Source organism: Leopardus geoffroyi, chromosome C3 (assembly GCF_018350155.1).
Source record: "Leopardus geoffroyi isolate Oge1 chromosome C3, O.geoffroyi_Oge1_pat1.0, whole genome shotgun sequence".
Classification (NCBI taxonomy): domain Eukaryota; kingdom Metazoa; phylum Chordata; class Mammalia; order Carnivora; family Felidae; genus Leopardus; species Leopardus geoffroyi.
Window position 1 is genome coordinate 90824290 of NC_059338.1, and position 22613 is coordinate 90846902.

Below are 22613 nucleotides of genomic sequence, written 5' to 3' on the forward strand. Positions count from 1 at the left end.
AATTAGTTGGTTAGTAACAATCAAATCAGCCCATATTTGGTTAATATATATCTAAGCAGGACAAAATACACATATATTTTTAATGCCAAGTTTTTATGGGTGAGGTGTCCAAAGGGTAATCAATGTCAGTTATATATGTCTCAACTCTGGGTATACATCTTTCCACAGTGTTTGGGCAATAACTCAATGATATTTCTTCTCACCTAGTTATGGAATGTGTTCCTCTGAGAAGGTAGTGCTGTGAAGTTGTCAATGTATTTTTAAAATTTTCTTCCCATAGAAACTCTATGTAGTCTTTGGGAGGTACACAGATGTACCCCTGAAAAGTTGAGTATAAACTTAACTTTTTGAGAATAAAATTGATTTTAAATGCTAATTATTTAAGGGAGTTCTTATGAATTTTATGGGGCAAATAAATTATTTTTTCATCTTTACTTTGAGCAGATCTTGATTTTCATATATCTGTTTTGCTTTCCTTTAGCAGTAGTTATCTGCAAAACTATAGGGAGGTCGTACTAAGTCACCTCCCCAGCACTAAGGCCATGTAAAGACATTTATGAATTAAAAAATAAGCTAGTGAACACCAAATTTGTAAGGCAAGTTTCTCTATCTCCAGCATGTCTGTTAATTGACTCTAATCTTTAGCTTTGGAAAGTAATCAAGAGAGATAATTTGAGTGCCCACTATCATGAGAGAATCATGAATGAGCTTCCATTTAACATGATCAGTAAACAGGCTGGAGAGAACACTGGAGAGAACACTGGATTGGCAGTTTTGATCAGTAGGTTGGTCTTTTTTTTCTCCCAAATGAATTGACTTTGGTAAATTGGTTAGCTTTCTTGGGTTTCAGTATTCTCGTTGTGAAAATGGCAGCAAAATGTCTTCCCTTCCTACTGCACAAAGCGTATCAGGACCAAATGAGAAATGGTGTGTAAGGGAATTTATTTTGTTATTTTGTAAAGCACATAGGGCTTCATAAAACTGAAGCAAGTTTTTAGTAAATCTAAATGTGTGGTACCTTAGACATTCTGTCATCTTCTCTTAAAAGCATTGGCAGCAAAGATGAGTCATTGAAAGAAATGTTTTAATAGTAACAATGATAATAATAACTAATAGTGCTTACAGTACACACAATAAATATTCATATTTCTGCCACTTAGAACAAATCAGAATATGGATCTCACTGCAAGTGACCTCTAAGCAATGCTTGCTGTCCATTCTTTCTCTCCTTTCTTCTTATTTCTTTCTTTTCCTCCAACTGTTTCTAGGTTCTTGTTCCTTAGGCTCCATCCAAGGTTACTGGCTTTGATATAGTGTCTGCTTTGTAATTTTTATTAAACTGTCTTGCCTTCCAAATATCATATGCCACATTCTCAAAAGTCTGATTAAGTAACAAGTTTATTAACTTGATCAATGGCAAACCCTGAACAAATTCCTGTAATTGAGCTGAACTGATTGAAGTACAAATGGGAGACCTTGACTTTGATGTCATTGTATCCTAATGACATTCGACATGGTTAGAACCTTCAGAACTTTTCCTCAGAGGTGAGAAATGAAAAGTTCAGCCTTTTGGCTAGGAGACTGTTTTGTATAACTTAGATATTTCGGCTAAAAATGGACTGATTGCAGTATTTCCAAATATGGATATACATTATGAAGTTGCAGGTTTCTGACTTCTCTTGAAATATCAGAGCATGTAGTGATATTGGATCTTCCATAGGAAAAACAGCAGTGACTGAGGAGCAGCCGGTTTCTTTAGGAGAATAAGCTGTGTTCAGCACTGGGATCCCCACCCGTTCCGCTTGATTTATTTATGTCATCTTGTATGGCCCCTGTAGGACCTGAGTCTGTGACTCTCAATAAACCCACAGAAATAACCTAATTAAATCTTATCTCATAACCAGTTAGTCATGGGTGAAATCATGGACAGATGGTTGAAGGTGAACATATGTTGTTGATCTGTTTCTCTTATTTCATTAACCATTTTGCCAGCATTTTGAATAGTCTGATCATATGTCACAAACTATAACTGGCGCAGCAGTTTAGAAGGGGGAAAATCTAGAGTTTTGTTGACTATATTATTTTCAAATTTGAAACGAAAGCTGCTTTGAGTTTTGATTTGCAGTTCAAAGTAGAATTTTACCAGCTCAATAAATGTGAGTTCTAGGCAAGTTCCAAGCTCCACACCCGCCACATTCCTATGATGTCAGAGCATGACAAAGAGCATCTCTGGTATGGGGTTTTTATAACATACAGTTATGGAAAGTAAAAGGTCTCCCATGAAATGTCACCATAAGTGATATATTAGAGGCAAGAAGGAGAGGACCTAGCAATTTGACATTAGTAGCACCTTGAAGCTTCTAGAGTTTTCTGAAAGTTTCACAAACTCCTTCCTTTGTTCCCCATGCCTACGGGGAAGAAAGTTGTTATGGATAAACCCAAGACACAGAAAAATGGAGCGATATTAGTAGCATGGGGCAATTTAACAGGTTTACAAATAATATTGTTTGGGAAAAAATTCTCCCTTCCTTTTTCTTTTCAATTTCTAAAGTTCCCCTTTCCTCAAATCAGAGTCAGAACCTGGAGCCCTAGGATTAAGTTGTGGGCCTATAGAAAGAGACCAAAGCAACTTCCTGGTAGATCTCAGTGAACGCTGTTAATCAGAAGCACAGTTCTCTGTGTGATTCCTTACGGTCTGGAACAGGTCATGGGCTAGAAGTTTCACATACAGAGGCTTGGGGATGAAAATAATCTTATATCCGAGCAAACAAGAGGACCTTGCAAGTGTGGCTACAGGCATGATGGGTGACCACTACAAGAATAGGGGATCTTGGCTTCAAAGACAGATAACATCTCTGCACCCCTAGCAGAAGGCCTTCCCATGCATCTGGCTTTGAGCAAGGGTAAGTTAGCCTAATCATCACCAACCAGCTGTCCAATTATCCACTGGGTTAAATGGACAGTGGTTTAGGAACCTAAGGAGAGACAGCGGAGCAAATGCCAAGAGAACACTTCATCTGACACATGGATAGCCACATTCTGCACAACTAGTAATTCAAACTCTCTCTCAGGATCCATGTAACTCGGTGAGCTACTGACTCAATAATATACTGTGTATGGAAATGTTCAAGATCATCAGAGAAGACGACAGCAATGGAGATTCCAAACCTCAGTTCAGCATTTTCTACTTGTTTTGAGTCAGAATGAATTTGGCATAATTAGAAAGAAAAGGATGGATAAAAATAACTGCAATGGTAGTCGCAGAGAAAGAACAACTGTGTAGCACGAGGGAAGTTACTTTTTCTTCTTGACAAACTCACAGACAAAGTACATGGTAAGATGGCACTCTGTGTCGTTCCATCTGCCTGAACTCAGCATTTCCACACAGTCCTCATGACCGTAGGGGTCACTGGGCTCCCCCTCTCTCCAGTTGCTGTAGTTCTGCAGTGGAGTGTTGTCTGTGAACACATACTGTCCCTCCTTCTCAAGGTCGTTCACCCCGATGAACACCCGGAAGAAGCCACTCTTGGCAACATAGTCGGCAATGAGGGTGTTGGCAGCTTCGTCCTTTGGCATGGCCAGCATCCCACCCCGGATCCGGCAGTGGGTCAGGGATTCCCTATAGTTCTTCTCCTCCTGCACGATGTAGTAGAATTTCTCCTCAGTTTCCCTAATCCCTGCGATGACTTGGCAGAGAGGAAAAGATGAGCACGATTATGTATGTCAAAAAGGGAAAAAGCAAGTATATAATATTGCTGTGATTAAATTCGTGTATTCGATGCTCAACAATTATTTTGCAAGCCCCTATTATGAGGTAGGCACTGGTTTAATATTTTTATCACCCTCGTAGTTATCAAATGGAGAACAAAGACTTCCCATTTGCCCTCCTTGTCCTTCCTCCTTAACTTCCCACACGACTGTGAAGAAGAGACTGTTTTGACAAAGACTTGTCATATGAACTGCGCTGAGCTCCTCTCAGACTGTTCTCCCGTCCTACTTTACGCTCTGCCATACAGAGTCCAACAGCCTGTCCTTCTCTCTTCCACTTCAATGACTTTTATGCCTGGGAAGTCTTCTCACTGATTTACCTGGAAAACTCCTTGTCAATTAGATCTAAGTGGAAGTATTTTCTCCTGTACGAGCTTTTCTAACGTCCCCGCACAGACACAGGGCTCTTGTGCACCTTCCCCACGTTTCCACTGCTCTTGGCTATTTCTCTTGTGTATCCCTCAGTGCATTCCAGTCTAATGATTTGTCTGTATGTCTCGTGTATTAAACTATGAGTGTCTTGAGGACAATGTCTGTGTCTTTACCACTCTGTAGGCTCAGAGCCTGCAATAGTGCCCAGGATGGTAAAAGCTTATCAAGCGGATATCGGAATAATGCAGAAATGTGTCCGTTTGGGGCCGAATTTCTGGGCTATGAACGTGTACATAGATTGAAATTGTCCATAGTTCACTCCAGATACATGAAGTACTGAGCTACTGAATAAGATTCAGGGCAGAATTGGGGACTCAGAATCATCCTGAGCTCATAATACGGTAAATATGTTTTAGGCTTCAGGGACATCTGCATATATTTCTTAGGGTCTATAAATTGAAATTTGCCAAGAAATCTGTGACCATGCCAATACAGATCAAAAACTGTTGCTCTGTGTTGAACCTCAAGGGTCTGGGGTTTTCATGAGAATCCAAGTCATGTCAGAGACAACATCTCTAAGAGTAGTTTACAAGATGAAGAGGAACACAGATGGCATATGTGTGTTTCTAATAATGTACAACAAACGTAGTTGGATTACAGTAAATAAAAGTGTAGCAAAGGAAACCAATTTCAACTGTAACTACCATAGATTCTTCATTCATACTGTCTCTGAAGAGAACACATAGGCCCTACTTTAAGGGTTTCACTGCTAACTACAATGGGGAAATGGACCAGGGATAACAAAAATGGCTAGCGTGGGAAGTTGCACAGTTCTGAGAAACACGTAATGATCTGTTGGTTTGTATTAAGGGTAGAGGAATCAGTGAAACCCACAGTCAAATCCCCGCTCCCCTGTTAATGAGCTCTGTATCTATGGGCAAGGTAATTTCTCTAAGCTTCAGTGTAAACATAATACCCACATGGCGATCACTATTTCAAATTCTCAAGAAAGTAGCTATTGTTTTTACTATTACTTCTCTTTTCTGAGATGCTAACTCTGTTGGACTCTTCCTGTCCTTTTTGATTCTTAAGGCATGGCTTGCTAAACTCTGCCCTTTTCTCCATTCCCTTTTCTCCAAAAAGTATCTTTTTCTATCCATAGGCAAATGAATGTATTATGTATGAATATATGTAGGTAGTGTCCTGGAGTCTGAAGGGATAATTAGCATTTGAGAGACCTGCAAAGTGGTGACACTGTCTCAGTAGGCCTTTGCCTGACCCAAGGTATTTGCCGCTAAAATACTGGAAATACTTTGGAATTGTATTCTTGAATACTGGAATTACAGTGTTGAAAGAGGTTGAATTGACAGCATAAAGCAAAAGAGGATGTACTCACCATTCTTTTTTTAAAAACTTTTTTTTTTTTCAACGCTTATTTATTTTTGGGACAGAGAGAGAGAGACAGAGCATGAACGGGGGAGGGGCAGAGAGAGAGGGAGACACAGAATCGGAAACAGGCTCCAGGCTCTGAGCCGTCAGCCCAGAGCCTGACGCGGGGCTCGAACTCACGGACCGCGAGATCGTGACCTGGCTGAAGTCGGACGCTTAACCGACTGCGCCACCCAGGTGCCCCTGTACTCACCATTCTTGACAAACTTCATAGATGTCTTGAGGCGAGCAACACTAATATCCAGTTGTCCAACAACTTTCCGGTATCTTCCACAATCACAGACAGTGCCTTTGAAATGACAAAAACTGTGAATTCATGTTGAAGTACACATAGTTCAGTTGGAAAGGACAATGACTCCCTTCTCAATATTTACTATCATCTTTTCCTAGTCTGGCTGTGTCTTTCTGTGAATGGCTATACTTTTAGTCTTTTATTTAAAACAAAGTTTCCAGGGGTGCCTGGGTGGCTCAGTCGGTTAAGCAGCTGACTTCGGCTCGGGTCATGATCTCGCGGTCCGTGAGTTCGAGCCTCGCGTCGGGCTCTGTGCTGATCGCTCAGAGCCCGGAGCCTGTTTCAGATTCTGTGTCTCCCTCTCTCTGACCTTCCCTTGTTCATGCTCTGTCTCTCCCTGTCTCAAAAATAAAAAAATAAGAAAAATAAAAAAATAAATAAGTAAAACAAAGCTTCCAATTGACATTGTCTTCAGGAATTTACAGAGTATCTTTTGAAGTATTTTAGATGAGCTAAAACACAGCCCTAAGCCAGATTTTTAAAGTGAAGAGTAAATTGTGGCAAACCACTGCACACACACTGTGGACCACTTGGCATTTTTGTTGAACACAGAATGTGCCCATCCAATCTCAAAATAGAATCTTTACAGCTTTCTTAAAACAAACTTCTAGCCAGTCTTCTCTTCTGTTACTGCATTGCTCACTGGCTCACACAACTCTCCCAAGACAGGAGAAAACTTTCATGATGAAATCAAATGGTAATTTTGATTATCCATTTCAAGTATAGCTTGAATGATCCTTGAATGTTTCAAGGACTAAATTTAAATCTTGTGAATAGATTCAACTTATAATTTCAAGAGGCAGTCCCCCCATTTGTGGATTAACTCTGATTTTAATTTCCACCATTCATTCCCGCTTTGCTCATTTACCTTTTCAACTACCTGCTGATGCCGAGGCAGAGAAAGAATTGTAAGGGAAGTGATGTGAAATTCAAATGATTCCCTTTTTCTATTTAATGGCTGCTTCGTGTAATCAGTTCCTTTTGCCTTCTTTTTTGGCAATTGAGAAGCAAAAAAATTTTATTAGCCGAAGGTGGGGGGGAATCTGTGGCTTTATTTATCCGTGTTCACAGTTAAATATAAGGAATTTAAAACAGTTCTTACAATTAGTCTTCACTGCACCTCTGTGAGCTCCCCTTGAAGCAATCTACCCACTTTCCCTGCACAAAGCATTGGAAACAAAAGTCTTTCAGGACTCAGGAAGACTCTTTCTGGCCACCGAAGGTGTGTCCTGTACCCATGGGGTCTCTCTGGATCAGGCCAGTTTGCTGCGGGCCTCCCCTCCGTTTGGTTGAGATGCCGGTAGAATGCAGGGAACGCCGCTTCGGTCCCACTGCCATGGCCACGGTGGATTTTCCTCTGGCTCTGGGAGAATGAGGGCTGCTTCCTGACGTGCTGGGTTTGCTTCTCCCACTAAGCATGACTGGGATGGAATGTGCCATCACTCCCTTCCCCAGGGCTTGGAAAGTCACCAGCAGATGGAGAGGAAAGTTCCCTTCTTTCCTTTCCCCCAGCCCGAGTAAAACCAGGTTAAGCACCGAGAGGACTATTTTTTTCTTTCATAAAAATGTATTTATTTTTAAAGATGAATATATTTGGAATGATGCCAGACATTGAAGAGAAAAATGATCAAGCCTTACCTGCTTTGCCTTTTCCTCCTGGGATCCCCGGCAAACCCTTTTCCCCTTTGTCACCTGAATAAAAACAATCACCATGAAAAGAACAATTAACTAAAATGGCAGATTGTTTCTGGCAGACAATATCTTATACACCTAAAATCATAGGAAACAGTTTTTGAATTTCACTTGTAGTGTTGCCAACTAATATTCTTTGGTTTTATGTAAATAATTTGATTTTGCGTTGGCTGCACAGGTACGACTAATCGAACAAGTCATCATTTATTTAGAATGAATGTAGAATTCTGATAGAATGGGTAGGGAACATTTAAACTTGTGTCACCTGCCCTACTAACGTGGCCTTCTGAGAAAGGCTAATACAATGCTCTGCATATTTTTAACTTTAAAAGCACCATTGTTTTGTATACCTGGATCAGTTGATTAGCACATTGTGGTGCCCCAATTCTCCCATATGGCTTCACCCTTGGCTTCTCAAAAACATATATTGTGCTTTTCCAATTTAATTCAAATATTTACTATTTATTACTTAACACTGTGCAAGACAAAAAGCTTGGTACTTTGAGAAGGTATAAAGAGAGACAAGATTAAACTTCTGACTTGAAGGGGTTTATACATTTTGGAAAAGATGTGATGTATGCAAATATCTGTAATATAAAGCTGTGTCAAATATATTACGCCAAAATATCAACCTTGATAATTTTCTCTTCTGCTCTTCTTTGTATGTGTCCATTTTCTTATTCAGTCAGAGGCATCCACAAAATAACTCTCAGAGAATCAGGAGTATTAAAGCAGAGAGGAAAAAACATGTTGATTTTTTTTTTCAACTTCAAAATAAGCCCTTGAAGCCTACATCAGACACAATAATTGAAAGCAAAAGCTTTTGATTTCCAAGAGGAAATGTTTGGCTGAAGTTCTTGAGAATCAAAAGAGAAGTCCCTGATAGAAGTAAAATAGAGTTTATGCTTCAATGGTGAACTAGAAAAAGAAAGAAAAAAAAAAAAGGAATTTGGGAGGGATGAATATAGGGTGAAGGTCATCCAGGCCAGAAGGGTATGGGGCTTATCTCTGTAGGAGTTTGGTGAGTCCAGGGAATTAGTTATGTGCCCCAAAGGGGCAATATGAATGGAAATGGAGTCAGCATGAAGGTTCTACCTAACCCCATCCTTTACCAGCAAAAGGGAAAAAAATGGGAGCCACTCTAAAACCCGTAGGGTGGCCCATGTTGCCTGCTCATTAGCTATTCTTTTCATCACTGTCTGCTGAGTGCCTTTCATTAAGAGTCCTGTACATATTGGGGGCGCCTCAGTGGCTCAGTCCGTTAAGCGTCCCACTTTGGCTTGGGTCCTGATCTCACAGTTGGTGAGTTCGAGCCCAGTGTCAGGCTCTGTGCTGACAGCTCAGAGCCTGGAGCCTGCTTCAGATTCTGTGTCTCCCTCACTCTCTGCCCTTTCCCCACTCTCACTCTGTCTCTTTATCTCCCTCAAAAACAAAGATTAAAAAAAAAAGGAGTCCTGTATGTATTGACTGTTGATCTTTCAGGAAAGCCCGCTTGCCCAGGCCCCAGGAATTTGCTGAACATTTCCAAATTGACCTATGTGGACACTTCTTTTTACAGGGATTCCAGACGTTCATGGGCTCCCCAAAGAGAAAAAGCAGTCTTTGAAACCCAAAATGCAATTTAAGTGTGTAGGAGGAAGCCTCAGAACTTGCACTTGAATGAAATAAGGCAATGATGAAATCCATGACAACAGAATGTGATAAATGCTGTAAGAGAGACATTGAACATTGGACAGAGATAACATCCTCTGGTTGGGGGAGGTAGACGAGGCAGTACTTCAGCTGGAGGGATGAAGAAGACAGCACTGGAGCTTGGTTCTGAAGAACTTCAGCAGGTGAAGATGGGAGCAAGTTAGGGGACAATGTCCAACAGAGGTACACTGGAAAAAGCATGGGAAACATGCCGTGCACCCTGATGAGGAAGACTGATCTGCTCACACCTAAGTTGTGTCCTGCAAATGCCTCCATTCCTCTTTTATGTAAATTGTTAAAGGTAAAAATAGAATTTGAGGACATATTAATGGAAGAAAGGAATATGCCTTTGCTAAGTGCCAATCATTTTGTAAGTACTGTTCCAGATACTTTATAGATATTCATATTATTATAGATATTATCAAGTTAAATCCATTAAGCTAGCTATTATCATTATCTTTATTCTACAGCTGAAAGAATGGAGGATCCTAGAGGCAAAATAACTTGTTCATGGACATCTAGCAATTCAGTGGCAGTGCTGGCATTGAAACCCAATCATTTCTGACTCCCTAGTTCATGGTGCTTCCCAAATGAGTGAACCAATGATTTAATGAAAGGAAGTGAAGTATTCAAAAAATGCTCTCAGTAGTTGAAAGGCATGCCAAGTCCTTGTCACCACAAGACACAATATGGACTTAAAAGTTCATATGAATATAGTTTAATATGCTATCTTTTTAAAACAGTGTGTTTTCTTTATATGTGGATCCCTTTCAATTCAACATGGGCTGAAAGTTGACTCTAGTCCTGCTATCATCCTAGTTCTGGGCTAAACCCAGTGGTGGACATTAAAGAAGCCTAAATGGAGTATTTGCTTTATAAAAGTAATGGGGTTTTAAGGAAAACAAAGCACACATCGCAGACCAAGGAAATGGGACACGATCACTATTACCTACTCACAGAATGAAATAAAGGAAATGCCTGCTGGGTTTTCGGCCAAAATGGCCGTGGATCCGGGCAGAGAAGATGTTCACTGAAGCAAGAGCCTTCAGCTGGATCCCAATAATGTGGAAAACGGATTTTTGAATTGAAAAATGGCATTTTTTGGAAGCATATAAGTTTACAGATGTAAGCACTGTGACTACTTTACAGTATTTTCCCATGAATGTCTTTCCTTTTTTGACAGATGGGAAAGTCAAACCAGTGTGGTAGAGTGAACAACCAAGGCAGTCTGAAAAACCAGGGCTTCAATCCTGGCTCTGCCGCTCACTAGCTAAACGTGCCCAGGTTACTTAATTTCTTTAAGCCTTTGTTTCTTCATTTTTTAAGTGAAAATAATGGCACCTAAAATCAGAAGATTATTGAGGAGGATTCATTGGATAATGTCATCTTTCATGGGATTAGCTCTGTGCTTAAGCCATAGAGGCTGCTCAACCAATGTGAGCTTCTGCCAAATACTTAGCTGGTTCATGGAGGATGTGAGCTTACAATGCCTGTTTCCTGAAAATGAATTCAGGTTTAAGGCCATACACAAAAACTTATTTTGGCCCATGAGTGGGAACGTGTCAGTAATAACTGTCTTAAGCTTGAAGAATTAGAGGTTGTATTTAAAAAACAAACAAACAAAAAAATCATAATGCTTCCACTGTAAAAGGATTATTGACCTTAAGTAAAAACATTTATTTTGCTATGAGGTTGAATTTGCCTGTACTAAATCATTCTCTCTTATTCCTAAAATGAAATATCGACATCCAGAAAGCTACCTTGTCCACGCAAGTGACAACATCAAGGTCATCCCAGAAAGTTGAGATTAATCTGAGTCAGTGAAAAATTTAGAAGAGCCCCTGACAAAATGAGGACAATAAATTTCAAAGTACAGATTAAAAATGAAATTAATCCAGGTGAGCCAGAACACTAAACCTCAATTTTTTTTAAACTGCGAGACATGCTCATAAATTTTGATGGCATATCTCTGGAAGAGAAAGAAATTACTGAATGGTGGAAATCGATGTTAAGGGACAGTAGTACTTATAGAAACAAAGAGTCAAAAAGAGGGCCACATCACAGGAAATAAAATATTTTATCATTCACGTTTTCATTCTTAATGCAAAAAACATTTAGAAAGTTTCCACTGTACAATAGGCACTAGGATAAAAATGATTAAAAGGTAGGGTCCCCACATAGAGCTTATCTTTAAGCGAATAGAGCCAGTAAATCTTTCATTCATTTGTTCTTCCAGAAGTTCACAGTCTAGAGGGGGCAAAAAAGACCAGCTAATAAGCCATGACAATGAATAAAGTAATAACGGTATGCAGGTATGGAATTGTCTTAAAGAAGATAAGGTTAGTTAACCCTATAATTTCCAGACTGTTACTTGTTCAACATTTGTGGAAATTCATCCACTGAGGCTCAGAAAATCATACTGAACTCGACTCTTCATCATCTCTGTTATCTACCACCCTCCCAAGACACATCATCTTATTCTATGAAAGGTTTAAGACTTGATTCAAGATCACGAACTCCAATTCCCCTAGCTGGAGCCTCATCTGTGTTTGACACACTTAAATCTGAAAAATGAAGTCTTGAATTCTGGACGTGTTCATGAGCATGACTCTCCCTCCGCCTCCACTTCTGCTCATCTCCAGGGAAATACTTAGGATCTCAACCTTACTGAACATGGCTATATCTCAGAAATCTTGAAGTCCGGCATCCCACTTTCTGGCTACATCTTTCCTTCTCTTAACTAGTTGCTACATGAAACTGATATAGCCAGGGGCAGATCCATGATTCATTTTATCTGAAACTTCTACAATTTGGGGAGCCCTGTTTAAGAAAAATAATACACAATTACAAATAGAAAAGTGGTATAAAAATGAATACTTATAAGAAATAAAAACAAATCATTAAACTTTAAAAGTAGGCAAACACCACAAAATTCACTAATAATCATAACACTTTAATTAATAAATTTGTGCCTCTATAATTCTTTTTTCATACCTATGGCCTGCATATGTTTGGCTGCTTTCATGAGTATCCAATTGACCTCTCACTATTTATTGATAAATGCGTCATTTCCCATTGCCAAGTAATGTCAACTTTGCATAAACCAAATTTAAGAGTCTGTTTCTGCATATTCCATTCCCTTTCATTGGTGTATTTAACAATCTCTGCATAAATTAACACTATCTTGATGGATGTAGCTTTAAAATAAATGTTTAAATTCAGACTCCCAGCTTTGTTTTTCTTTTTTAAGATTGTCTTTGGGTATTCTTGGCGCCTTTCATTTCCAAATAAATTTTGAATTGGCTTATTAAATTCCAAGAGAGCTGCTTCTGGGATGTTGATGGAGATAACATTGATCGATACATAAATTTGGGGATCAAGTTAACAATATTGATCATCTTAACGATATTGAGTGTTTCAATCTCTGAATGTAGTTTTAGTTCCATTTTTTCAAACATTCATTAATTTCTCTCATTATCATTATGTATTGTTTGTTGAAGAAGACTAAGCACCTTCTTTTTTAGCTTTGTTCCTAGATATTTAAGAATTTTAATGCTGTAATAAGTGGCATCGTTTTAACTTCATTTTTAACTGTTTCTGGTATGTAGAAACAAAATTGATTTTTGTGTGGCTAAACTGTGTAAAAAACTTAATACAAATAGTTAATCTGTAGATTCTTTTTTTTTAATTTTTAAAATTTTGTTTTTGAGACAGAGAGAGAGAGAGAGCAGGGCAGGAGCAGAGAGAGAGGGAAACACAGAATTCTGAAGCAGGCTCCAGGCTCTGAACTGTCAGCACAGAGCCTGACTCAGGGTTTGAACCCACGAACCATGAGGTTGTGACCTGAACCAAAGTCAGACGCTTAACCAACCGAGCCACCCAGGCACCCCAATCTGTAGATTCTTTTGTATTTTCTGATCATGCGGTCACATCATCTGCAAATAATGACCCTTTTATTTCTTTGTTTCCAATGATTGTGATTCTTCTCTCTCATGCTTGCAGTTTTACTCTAGCTAGAACCACTGCTATTATGCTGGTTAAATTGGTGATGAGGGCTCCAAATCTCAGGAGAGAAGTGTTCGAGGTTTCATTATTGAGTGTGATTTTTAATGGGTTTTTGTTGCTGTTTTTGATGTTCTCTTTCATATTGAATATGTTACCCTCTATTTCTAGCTTGCTAATAGTTTTTGAAACGTGAATGGGTTTATGTTTAATTCAGTGTTTTTCAGAATTTCTGGAGTTCTAACTGAAAATGTTGATTTTTGAAATGAAAAAGAGTACCATTTTCCTGGGCCACCCTTCTTTGGCAGGCCTTGAATACCAACTCAGTTTGAGCAACTTTCTGCTTGAGCTTCTTAGTCTCATAGTGCTGCCTCGCTCATGAATTGATGAACAACTTGAAAGGAAAATTAGAATAGAATGCATAGCTCATCTTAGTGTGGTTCCCTTCTCCTCCAGATCAAGACCCTAAAGTCCTATTCAATTTGGTACCTCTCCCGTTTGTTTTGTCTTGTGGTTTTTTCTTTTTCTTTTCTTTTTTTCTTTTTTTAAATTTTTTGGTGGTGGTTGTTTGCTTTTTTTTTTTTCTTTTTTTTTTTTGACTCAAGTAGTCATTCTTTTTTTCTTTTTGATTTTTTTTTTTAACATTTATTTATTTTGAGACAGAGAGAGACAGAGCATGAACGGGGGAGGGGCAGAGAGAGAGGGAGACACAGAATCGGAAGCAGGCTCCAGGTTCCGAGCCATCAGCCCAGAGCCCGACGCAGGGCTCGAACTCACGGACCGCGAGATCGTGACCTGAGTCGAAGTCGGACGCTTAACCGATTGAGCCACCCAGGCGCCCCTCCTTTTGATTTTTTTAATGTTTACTTACTTTTGAGAGAGAAAGAGAGAGACAGAGTGCAAGCAGGGGAGGGACAGAGAGAGAGGGAGACACAGAATCTGAAGCAGGCTCCATGTTCTGAGCTGTTAGCACAGGGCCCTACATGGGGCTCAAACTCACAAACTGGGAGATCATGACCTAAGCCAAAGTCGGATGCTTAGCTGACTGAGCCACGTGGGCACCCCTTAGGTAGTCATTCTTAAAGGATTAATGCAAGTGAATTTCTCATGACTTATAGCAGAAATCTGGCTTTTGTTTCATTATTAATAATGTAAGAAATTTCTTTCACCTTTACAACTTATTATTGATGATGCATGTAAATTAAGAATATTGTCGGGGCGCCTGGGTGGCGCAGTCGGTTAAGCGTCCGACTTCAGCCAGGTCACGATCTCGCGGTCCGAGTTCGAGCCCCGCGTCAGGCTCTGGGCTGATGGCTCAGAGCCTGGAGCCTGTTTCCGATTCTGTGTCTCCCTCTCTCTCTGCCCCTCTCCCGGTCATGCTCTGTCTCTCTCTGTCCCAAAAATAAATAAACGTTGAAAAAAAAATTAAAAAAAAAAAAGAATATTGTCAAATTTGAGAACACCTCTGTAAAGTCTTTTCCATATAGGAGCTGTTGGATTTAGAAAAATTTTCCACGGCCTCTCTCTTGCCCTGTACATTTCAAATGTTGTTTCTTTTCTGCAACTCACACATTTCTTGTGCTGGGGTCCCAAGACACATTCTTGTGATGATTGGATCTCTGCACTTTTTCATCATGACTTCAGATAGATCTATCTGTGCAGTAAGTGGTAGGAATATTCTTGGAAGCTATTCCTACACTGAAATTGTTAGCAATAACTTAATTGTACCTGGAAGTAACTGCACACTATGTAAGTATATCCCATGAAGTCCAAACTAAATGTTTCTTTCCCCCACTCAGATTCCTCTTGGCGAGCTCCCTGAATACTTGTGTCCACTCCCATAAGCAGCTGATACAAAGAGAAGTCTGATGGAAGGAAGCTGGAGCAGAGGGAGACAGTAGGGGCACCTGTGTGGCTCAGTCAGTTAAGTCTGACCTAGATTTCAGCTCGGGTCATGATCTCATGGTTTGTGAGTTCAAGCCCTGCATCAGGCTCTGTGCTGACAGTGTGGATCCTGCTTGGGACTCTCTCCCTCTTTCTCAAAGTAAATAAACAAACTTTATTTTTTTTTTTTTAAAAAAGGAAGGAGACAGTAGTGTTAACCTGCGCATTCTTGATAAGGACAATACCAGTTCAAGGATATATAAGTTGGTTCTAGAAGGGTGAAAAATCTTGTTCTCTTTTATATATAAAGCACAAATATACACATAATACATAATAGATATATAGTCCATGGATGGTATTAAAAATTCATAGGGGAGGGCAATTAGAAAAAAAATACGCATAAAAAGGCTTGTAAGGGGGGAAATAGTTTTGTTTGTTTGTTTGTTTGTTTGTTTTTATGTTAAGGGGTACTATTTTAACCAATTGAGGATAAATGCCTTACTTCACAAACTTTCCCAAGCCATACGGACATGTGCACCCATTGCTAAGGCTCCTTGTCAGGGTCTTGGGAAGGACCCAAATAAGTGTGGGGCTCCAAAGCCAAAGCTTCATTCATTTCATGGTAAAACCACCCCAAATACATAAAATGGGAAGAGTCATAATCTCTGAGGAGTCCACGTAGCTCTTCTCCAACTATGAGAATTTCAGTCACAGGCAAACATACACTATAAGCCACGGGATCAAAAAAAAGCACAGCACTTTCTTTTCAGTGGCACTACCCTCTGTCCCTGCCCTCAAATGCAGGCTGAAGGAAAATTCTCAAAGGAATGAGTTGGAAAAGGATGGGAGAGAGGAGATAACCAAGCTCCAGGATGAATGGAGAGGGACGGCAGCCTCTCACCCGCTGCGCCAGTTCACCGCTCAAGAACGCACCTCTGGTGACCGGGGGCACAATATTGATTATGCCGCTGCTGGGGACGCGGATGGCAGGAAGGCTGCTGGGTACACATCCAGGCTGTGGAGTCCCGTCGCCTGTGGCACTGGGTTTCCCCGGATCTGTACCTTTGCACTAGAATCTCTTGCCTCCCTGTCAAATGTCTTTCCCTCCATTTCCATACACATGTCACCGCTCCTCAAGACCTAGGTAGGTTCTTTATATCAGTCAGGCCTTCCTCCCACCTGGCTCCTATAGTAGTCTTTTAGTTATTCAGAATTATGATTCTTTCTGAGCAAGTCCTGTCTTCCCAAATAGTCTATGAACTTCTTGCAAGAAAATTGTGATTCTCATTCAGCTTGGTATCTTCAAACCAAGTGGAACAAAGCATGAACTGCGGACCATCAGGAACAGTTAGAACCTGCTGTCATTGTGGGGCTTTATAAGAAGACAGTAGTGAGGAGTGCTCAGATTATAAAGAGGAAGCCACCCCTATTGTATAAGAGGAAAGCAGTAATTTTGTGCAGGATGGGGACAGGACTCAAAACAAAAGAAAATACATACATACACTCAAAGCTTCTAACCTGTTAATAAATTCCAGATGAAGAATCTTTATTATTTCATTCAGTTTAAGAAAGAAAATTCCAGGGGCGCCTGGGTGGCTCAGTCCGTTAAGCATCCAACTTCACCTAAGGTCGTGATCTCACTGTTCATGGGTTAAAGCCTTACGTTGGGCTCTGTGCTGACAGTTCAGAGCCTGGAGCCTGCTTCGGATTCTGTGTCTCCCTCTCCCTCTGCTCCTCCCCTGCTCACGCTCTGTCTCTCTGTCTCTGTCTCTGTCTCTCTCAAAAATAAACAAACATTAAAAAATTTTTTTAAAGAAAATTCTACTGCCCTTCACTGCATTGAGTTTTAGGAATAATTGTTTTCTGTTACTGAACATGCATCATGGTGGTGATACCCATTTTAACTGTATCAAGGATTACAACCAGCAGATCCCAGGAAATAGTTCAATGTAGAGACTACCAATACTATTTTTTAAATTAATTAATTAATTAATTTTGAGAGAGAGAGAGCATGCATACAAGCAGGGGAGGGACAGAGAGAGAATCCCAAGCAGGCTCCATGCTGTCAGCGCAGAATCTGACGTGGGGCTGGAACTCATGAACCACGAGCTCATGACCTGAGTCGAAATCAAGGAGTCAGCTGCTTAACGGACTGAGCCACCCAGGCGTCCCAAGGCTACCAGAACTTTATGTTTGATTCTGTCCCTGAATTTCTGTTTAGTTTTGTTTAAGCCCCTTATTTATTTTTTAGACACATTGTTTATGTAAAGAAGGAACAGCCAAGATATGAAGAAAGAAAAAACTCATTATTTTAAAAGAAAGACAAGGGGTCATTTTCATGATACAGAACGTTTTGGAATATATCAAGGGTATGCTTGATTTGCCTCGAATTACCACTGGAGGAAAGAAAAATGCAGCTTACCCTTCTTGCCAATGGGCCCGGTCTTGCCAATGTTGCCCTGGTCTCCTGCATCACCCAGCTCCCCCTTAATTCCTGAAAAGCAAAGCATGTGTCATCTTTACATACTAAGGTTTTAAATTCCCTTTGAAGATGTGGCTAGTACATGATATCCACTTGAAGGAAATACAAAAAGCATACTCTTCTGTCTGTGGTATGGAACATATATCCTATGTTTTATTATCTATCTTAATAGCATTGTAGTGTATATACAAAAACTAAATGTGGGTAAGAATGAAAATCCTGGACCCAATGGTATTGAAATGTTTACTGATACGATATTCCTAAAAGGTCTATAGCAGAGGATGTCTAATCTAGAGGTCAAATAAGGGGCTGAGTGGAAGAATTCTTGAGTTTTATTCTAATTCTGTTCCTTTCTAGATCCTTTTGGGCTTCACTTGGGAATTCTGTTTCCTCCCTATTTCAAAACAAGATTTGACTATCTTAGCCATTTTTAAGAAGGGGAGAGAATGTATAATCATAAAACTTCATGATCAAGGGGACATCAGAGATTGCCCTACTGAGTTTTTACCCCCCAAAAATATGATCGTGATCATGATTTCCTCCAAAATTATCAGTTTTGTTTTTTTTCTATGATGACCTAAAAAACATTTACCAGTAATAAAGCTGTATAATTTTGCAACTGATTGTACATAATTATAGAATATTATACATATTTATAGAATAAGAAGAGTATAAATCAGCATTTCTCAAATTGAGGTTTCAAAAGCTTGTGAGTCTTTTCTTTTCTTTAACTTGCTAAAGATTTTGAAGTCAGTGGTCTAGGGCCACCGCCTTGTAACAGTTGACGGAGAATATGTCCAGTGCTTGGAAGACACACGCTTAGACACCACAATCCAGAAGCTATGTATTGGTGAAGCTACTCTTGGCGTTATGAGTAAAAACACTCCCTAATGGCCTTTGTGCCATTCTCACCTTCCTTGGCCCTGTTCCTCCCACTCCATCGTCTACTGACAGATCTTAGAAAGGTGAGTAAGCCAATGGATCAGTCAACTCTTTCTGTTCTTCTCATCCCCCTCCTTACACTCTAGGTCAGCCAAAAGGAGTTGCTTAGCAGTGGATTCTGAGAAAAGACACAGCTATGAACCCAGCTGTGTTTCTAAAACTTGTGGTTTCTTAGATATTTCTGGAGACTGCTCCTCCCTAGGTATCCTGGAATATCCCACCCCTGCTCATCCTAAGGAGGCAGCCTGAGAAATGTGTGGTGACTTATTGACAGCCACTGTCATAGGAGCTCTCTGGTAGTGAGTACATTCATATCTGAAGTACCTTTCATTCATATTTGGAGCCAAGAGTGTTCCAAAAGCTGCCAATCTCCAGGACAAGGCCAGTAGATAGAGGAAAGCAATTCTAATATTACAGTGTCACATTCACATCATTGCACTTACCTTTCGGACCCATGCGTCCCACTTTGCCATGTTTCCCCTCCTCTCCTGGATCTCCCTTTTCGCCATCATCTCCTTTGGAAATGGAAAATGAATGACTGGAGCAGCTCGAATAATAACATAGCACATCCTCCCCAGGATATGGTGGTGAACATGGTTGGAATCCATTCCTCAGCCAAGGGCTTGCCTTATAACTCTGATGTGACTATGTTCATGGGCCCACATAGACTGGACAGTCAGGGAAAGAGAAGACACTTCTGATATCTTTACTCTTTCACTTTTTGCATGCTGTTGGGGGAGGCCATTAAAGGGATGTGACCACCCATTGACCTCTGAACCAGACCCAGGAAATCAGTTAAAAGCTACTCACCCCTTTCCCTATCTTGCAATGTATGACCATCATTCCCACAGTGGGAGCCATTTCAAGGATGCAGCTTTGACAGAGTGAGGTGTTGTTGAGACCATCTGTCAGGTATATGTGACTGAACCCTGAAAAGGCATCTATATAAACTTTTGAGATTCTGGCAGGCAGGTGTGGAAACTTTCTTGTCTTACCACCACTGAAGACAAGCCTCATATGTAACTTCCCTTGCTGATTCACATCACCACCTACCAATCTGGAGTGGTCTGCCTCTTTCCTTCGTCTCCCCTTGCTCTCAGTATAGGTAGGATAGGAAGGCAGTTTCAAATTTTTCCCAAGAAATTCTCAAGTTTGCAAACCTAGCTAACTTTATGTTTGAAGAAATATCTTTGCTGGTGAATTCCTGAGAAGTTTGCAAATCTTTTTTTTTTAATGTTTATTTATTTTTGAGAGAGAGAATGTGCATGAGTGGGGTAGGGGCAGAGAGAGAGAGGCAGAGAGGGAATCCCAAGCAGGCTCCACACTGTCCGTGTAGAGTCAGATGTGGAACTCGATCTTACAAACCATGATATCATAACTTGAGTCCAAATCAAGAGTTGGATGCTTAACCAACTGAGCCACCCACGCTCCACTCTTTTTTTTTAACTGAAGTATAGTTGACAATTTTATGTTTCAGGTATACAAGTCTGATCTGACAAGTCTGTAGGTCATGTTACGCTTGCCACAAGTGTAGCTACCATCTATCACCATACCAACTATTACAATACCATTGACTATATTCCTTATGCTGTACCTTTCATCTCTGTGATTTATTCATTTCATGACTGGAAGCCTGTATCTCCTATTCCCCTTCACCCATTTTTCCCATCTCCCCACCTCCCTTCCTTTTGGGAACTACCAGTTAGTTCTCCATATTTACATCTGTTTCTGCTTTTTGTTTGCTCATTTATTTTGCTTTTTAGGTTCTACATATAAGTAAAATCATATGGTATTTATCTTCTTCTGTCTGACTTATTTTACTTAACATAATTCTCTCTAGGTCTATCCATGTTGTTGCAAATGGCAGGATCTCACTCTTAATTATGGCTGAGTAATATTCCAGTGTGTGTGTGTGTGTGTGTGTGTGTGTGTGCGTGTGCGTGTGTGTGTGTGTGTCATATCTGGCGTGACAAGTCTTTATTTTTATAGTGAATTTGGCCAGTTCTGGAAGCATGTACATGTTCAAACGTGTATATTGATGTGTAATACATATCTAAATAATATTCTATACTTATATATAATTATCTAAATATATACAAATTATAAAATATATAAATTATAACTTATACTTTGTAAACTCTTACTCTCGGACTGCATGTGTGAGAGACCCCAAGTAGTAGGCATAGACCAGGAAGCTAAGACTAGAAGACAGGTAGGAAACAGGAACAGCTGCAAAGCAGTTCTGTGTGGACAGCAACTATCTTTTTTTTTTTTTTTATGTTTATTATTTATTGAGAGACAGAGCATGAGCATGGGAGGGGCAGAGAGAAGAGGAGACACAGAATACAAAGCAGGGTCCAGGCTCTTAGCTGTTCACACAGAGCCCGATGTGGGGCTCGAACTCACAAACCACAAGATCATGACCTGAGCTGAAGTCGGACCCTTAACCAACTGAGCCACCCAGGTGGGCAGCAACTATCTTAGTCATAGGTGGATCTAGCTCTCACACCCCATCTAGTCAAGGACAGAATGAGTGTTTTAATGAAAAGTGTCCTGGACCATAAATCAGGAGCCCTGGGTTCGAAGGTCACGTTAGTCTCTGATGGGTTGAACAACCCTTCAAAAGTCAGTGATAGAGTTTTTTGGCTTTAGAATAAGGCAGATCTGGACTTTATGACTTGACCACTCATTATCTGGAGAAAGTTAGGTATGTGACCGCCCTTTCTGAGTCTCGATTTCCCCTCATACAAATTGAGCTAATAATGCCTACAAAACAAGGGCCCTTATAAGAACTTTAATAAGATAAAATACATAAAAGGCCTGGAACATAATCTGTTCTTAGCAATGGTGGATATTGTTATTCTTTATATCTCAGTGTCCTCATCCTTAATGTGGACTTAATACCTGCCTTCCCTACCTCTTTCAGTTGTTTTAGCATCAACAAGGTAAGTATGCAATTGTGCTGTGAAAATAAAGAGCACAACACACACGATATTATGACCAGCTACCTGAATTATCACCACAGCAATCTCAGGATATGAAGGAGTCCTGTCCATCACTCATGGAAAGAAGTAGATTTATAAAAAAAAAAAAGAAAAAAACTTCTAAAGACAAAAGGGAAGCTCCTCAGATTAGACAGTTTGGGAGAGAGAAAGTTGAGATGTCATTTACTTGTCCAGAAAAAGCATGCTCAGCCATTCTCTATGTTTTCCTGACAGCAGAACGTAAATATTTTAAATGAAAGCTTAAGTCAAGTATGGAACCGTTGGATTTCCAGGTCAAAAAGCCAAGTATGGAACGGTTGGATTTCCAGGTCATGAGATGGGTCAAGCATCAAAACACTTCCCACGTGAAGCTCTAAAATCTCCTTCCGGGGAAGCTTTCAAAAAAGAACACACAGATGATTTGTGTGATCAGACCAGAGGGGTGAAGTGGATGGACAAAGTGGCATTTCTTTAGATAAAGTTAGTAGCCAATGTTTATTGAGTTATTATAATGTATGCCAGCACCGTTGATCATCATACCAATTCTAGGAGGTGAAAACTATTATTATGCCATTTTTTGAATGGAAAAATAGACTCAGTGAGGTTAAGTTCCTTGCCTAGTGTCATAGAGCTTGTGGATGGCAGAGCTAGGATTCAACATGTGTATTTCTGTGCCTCCAGATCCCTACCAGATCCCTCCATTTATCCCTTCCAATCCAGGATTCTGTGACCCTTAGCAAATTGTGGATTTTAAATAATTTGATATTGTGTCAAATTTTTCAGGGAGAAAAAGGGGAGATGCAGAAAGAATGGCTGTTTTTGTTCCTTTTTAAAAAAAGAAACAGTGGGGAAGAAAAGAAAAAAAAAAACAAACCAGCCAAGCATCTCAATGACTTAATCCACAGGGAATGTATCCTTGAGGTAGTTCAGTATAATTGAGACCTGGCTTTGCCACTCACTAGCTGACAGAGCTTGGGACGTCCTTGACCTTTGTTGAGCCTTGATTCACTGATTTGGAGAATGGACAAAATACGATCTTCTGCAGAGCTTCAGA

General features: G+C 40.1%; 1 protein-coding gene across 2 annotated transcripts in view; it reads right to left on the reverse strand.

Moving 5' to 3' along the window:
• Positions 1-1067: 1067 nt before the first annotated feature.
• Positions 1068-22613, reverse strand: part of COLEC10 (collectin subfamily member 10) — a 39219-nt gene continuing 17673 nt past the window's right edge. The window contains exons 2-6 of one of the 2 annotated variants that reach the window (XM_045453840.1): positions 19019-19090; positions 17574-17645; positions 7520-7573; positions 5783-5878; positions 1068-3686 (exon numbers count right to left, since the gene is read on the reverse strand). In XM_045453840.1, coding sequence (XP_045309796.1) covers positions 3295-3686; positions 5783-5878; positions 7520-7573; positions 17574-17645; positions 19019-19090 — 686 coding nt within the window. In that variant the 3' untranslated portion in view covers positions 1068-3294. The remainder of the gene's footprint in view (positions 3687-5782; positions 5879-7519; positions 7574-17573; positions 17646-19018; positions 19091-22613) is intronic. The other variant, XM_045453841.1, reaches the window with a different exon arrangement.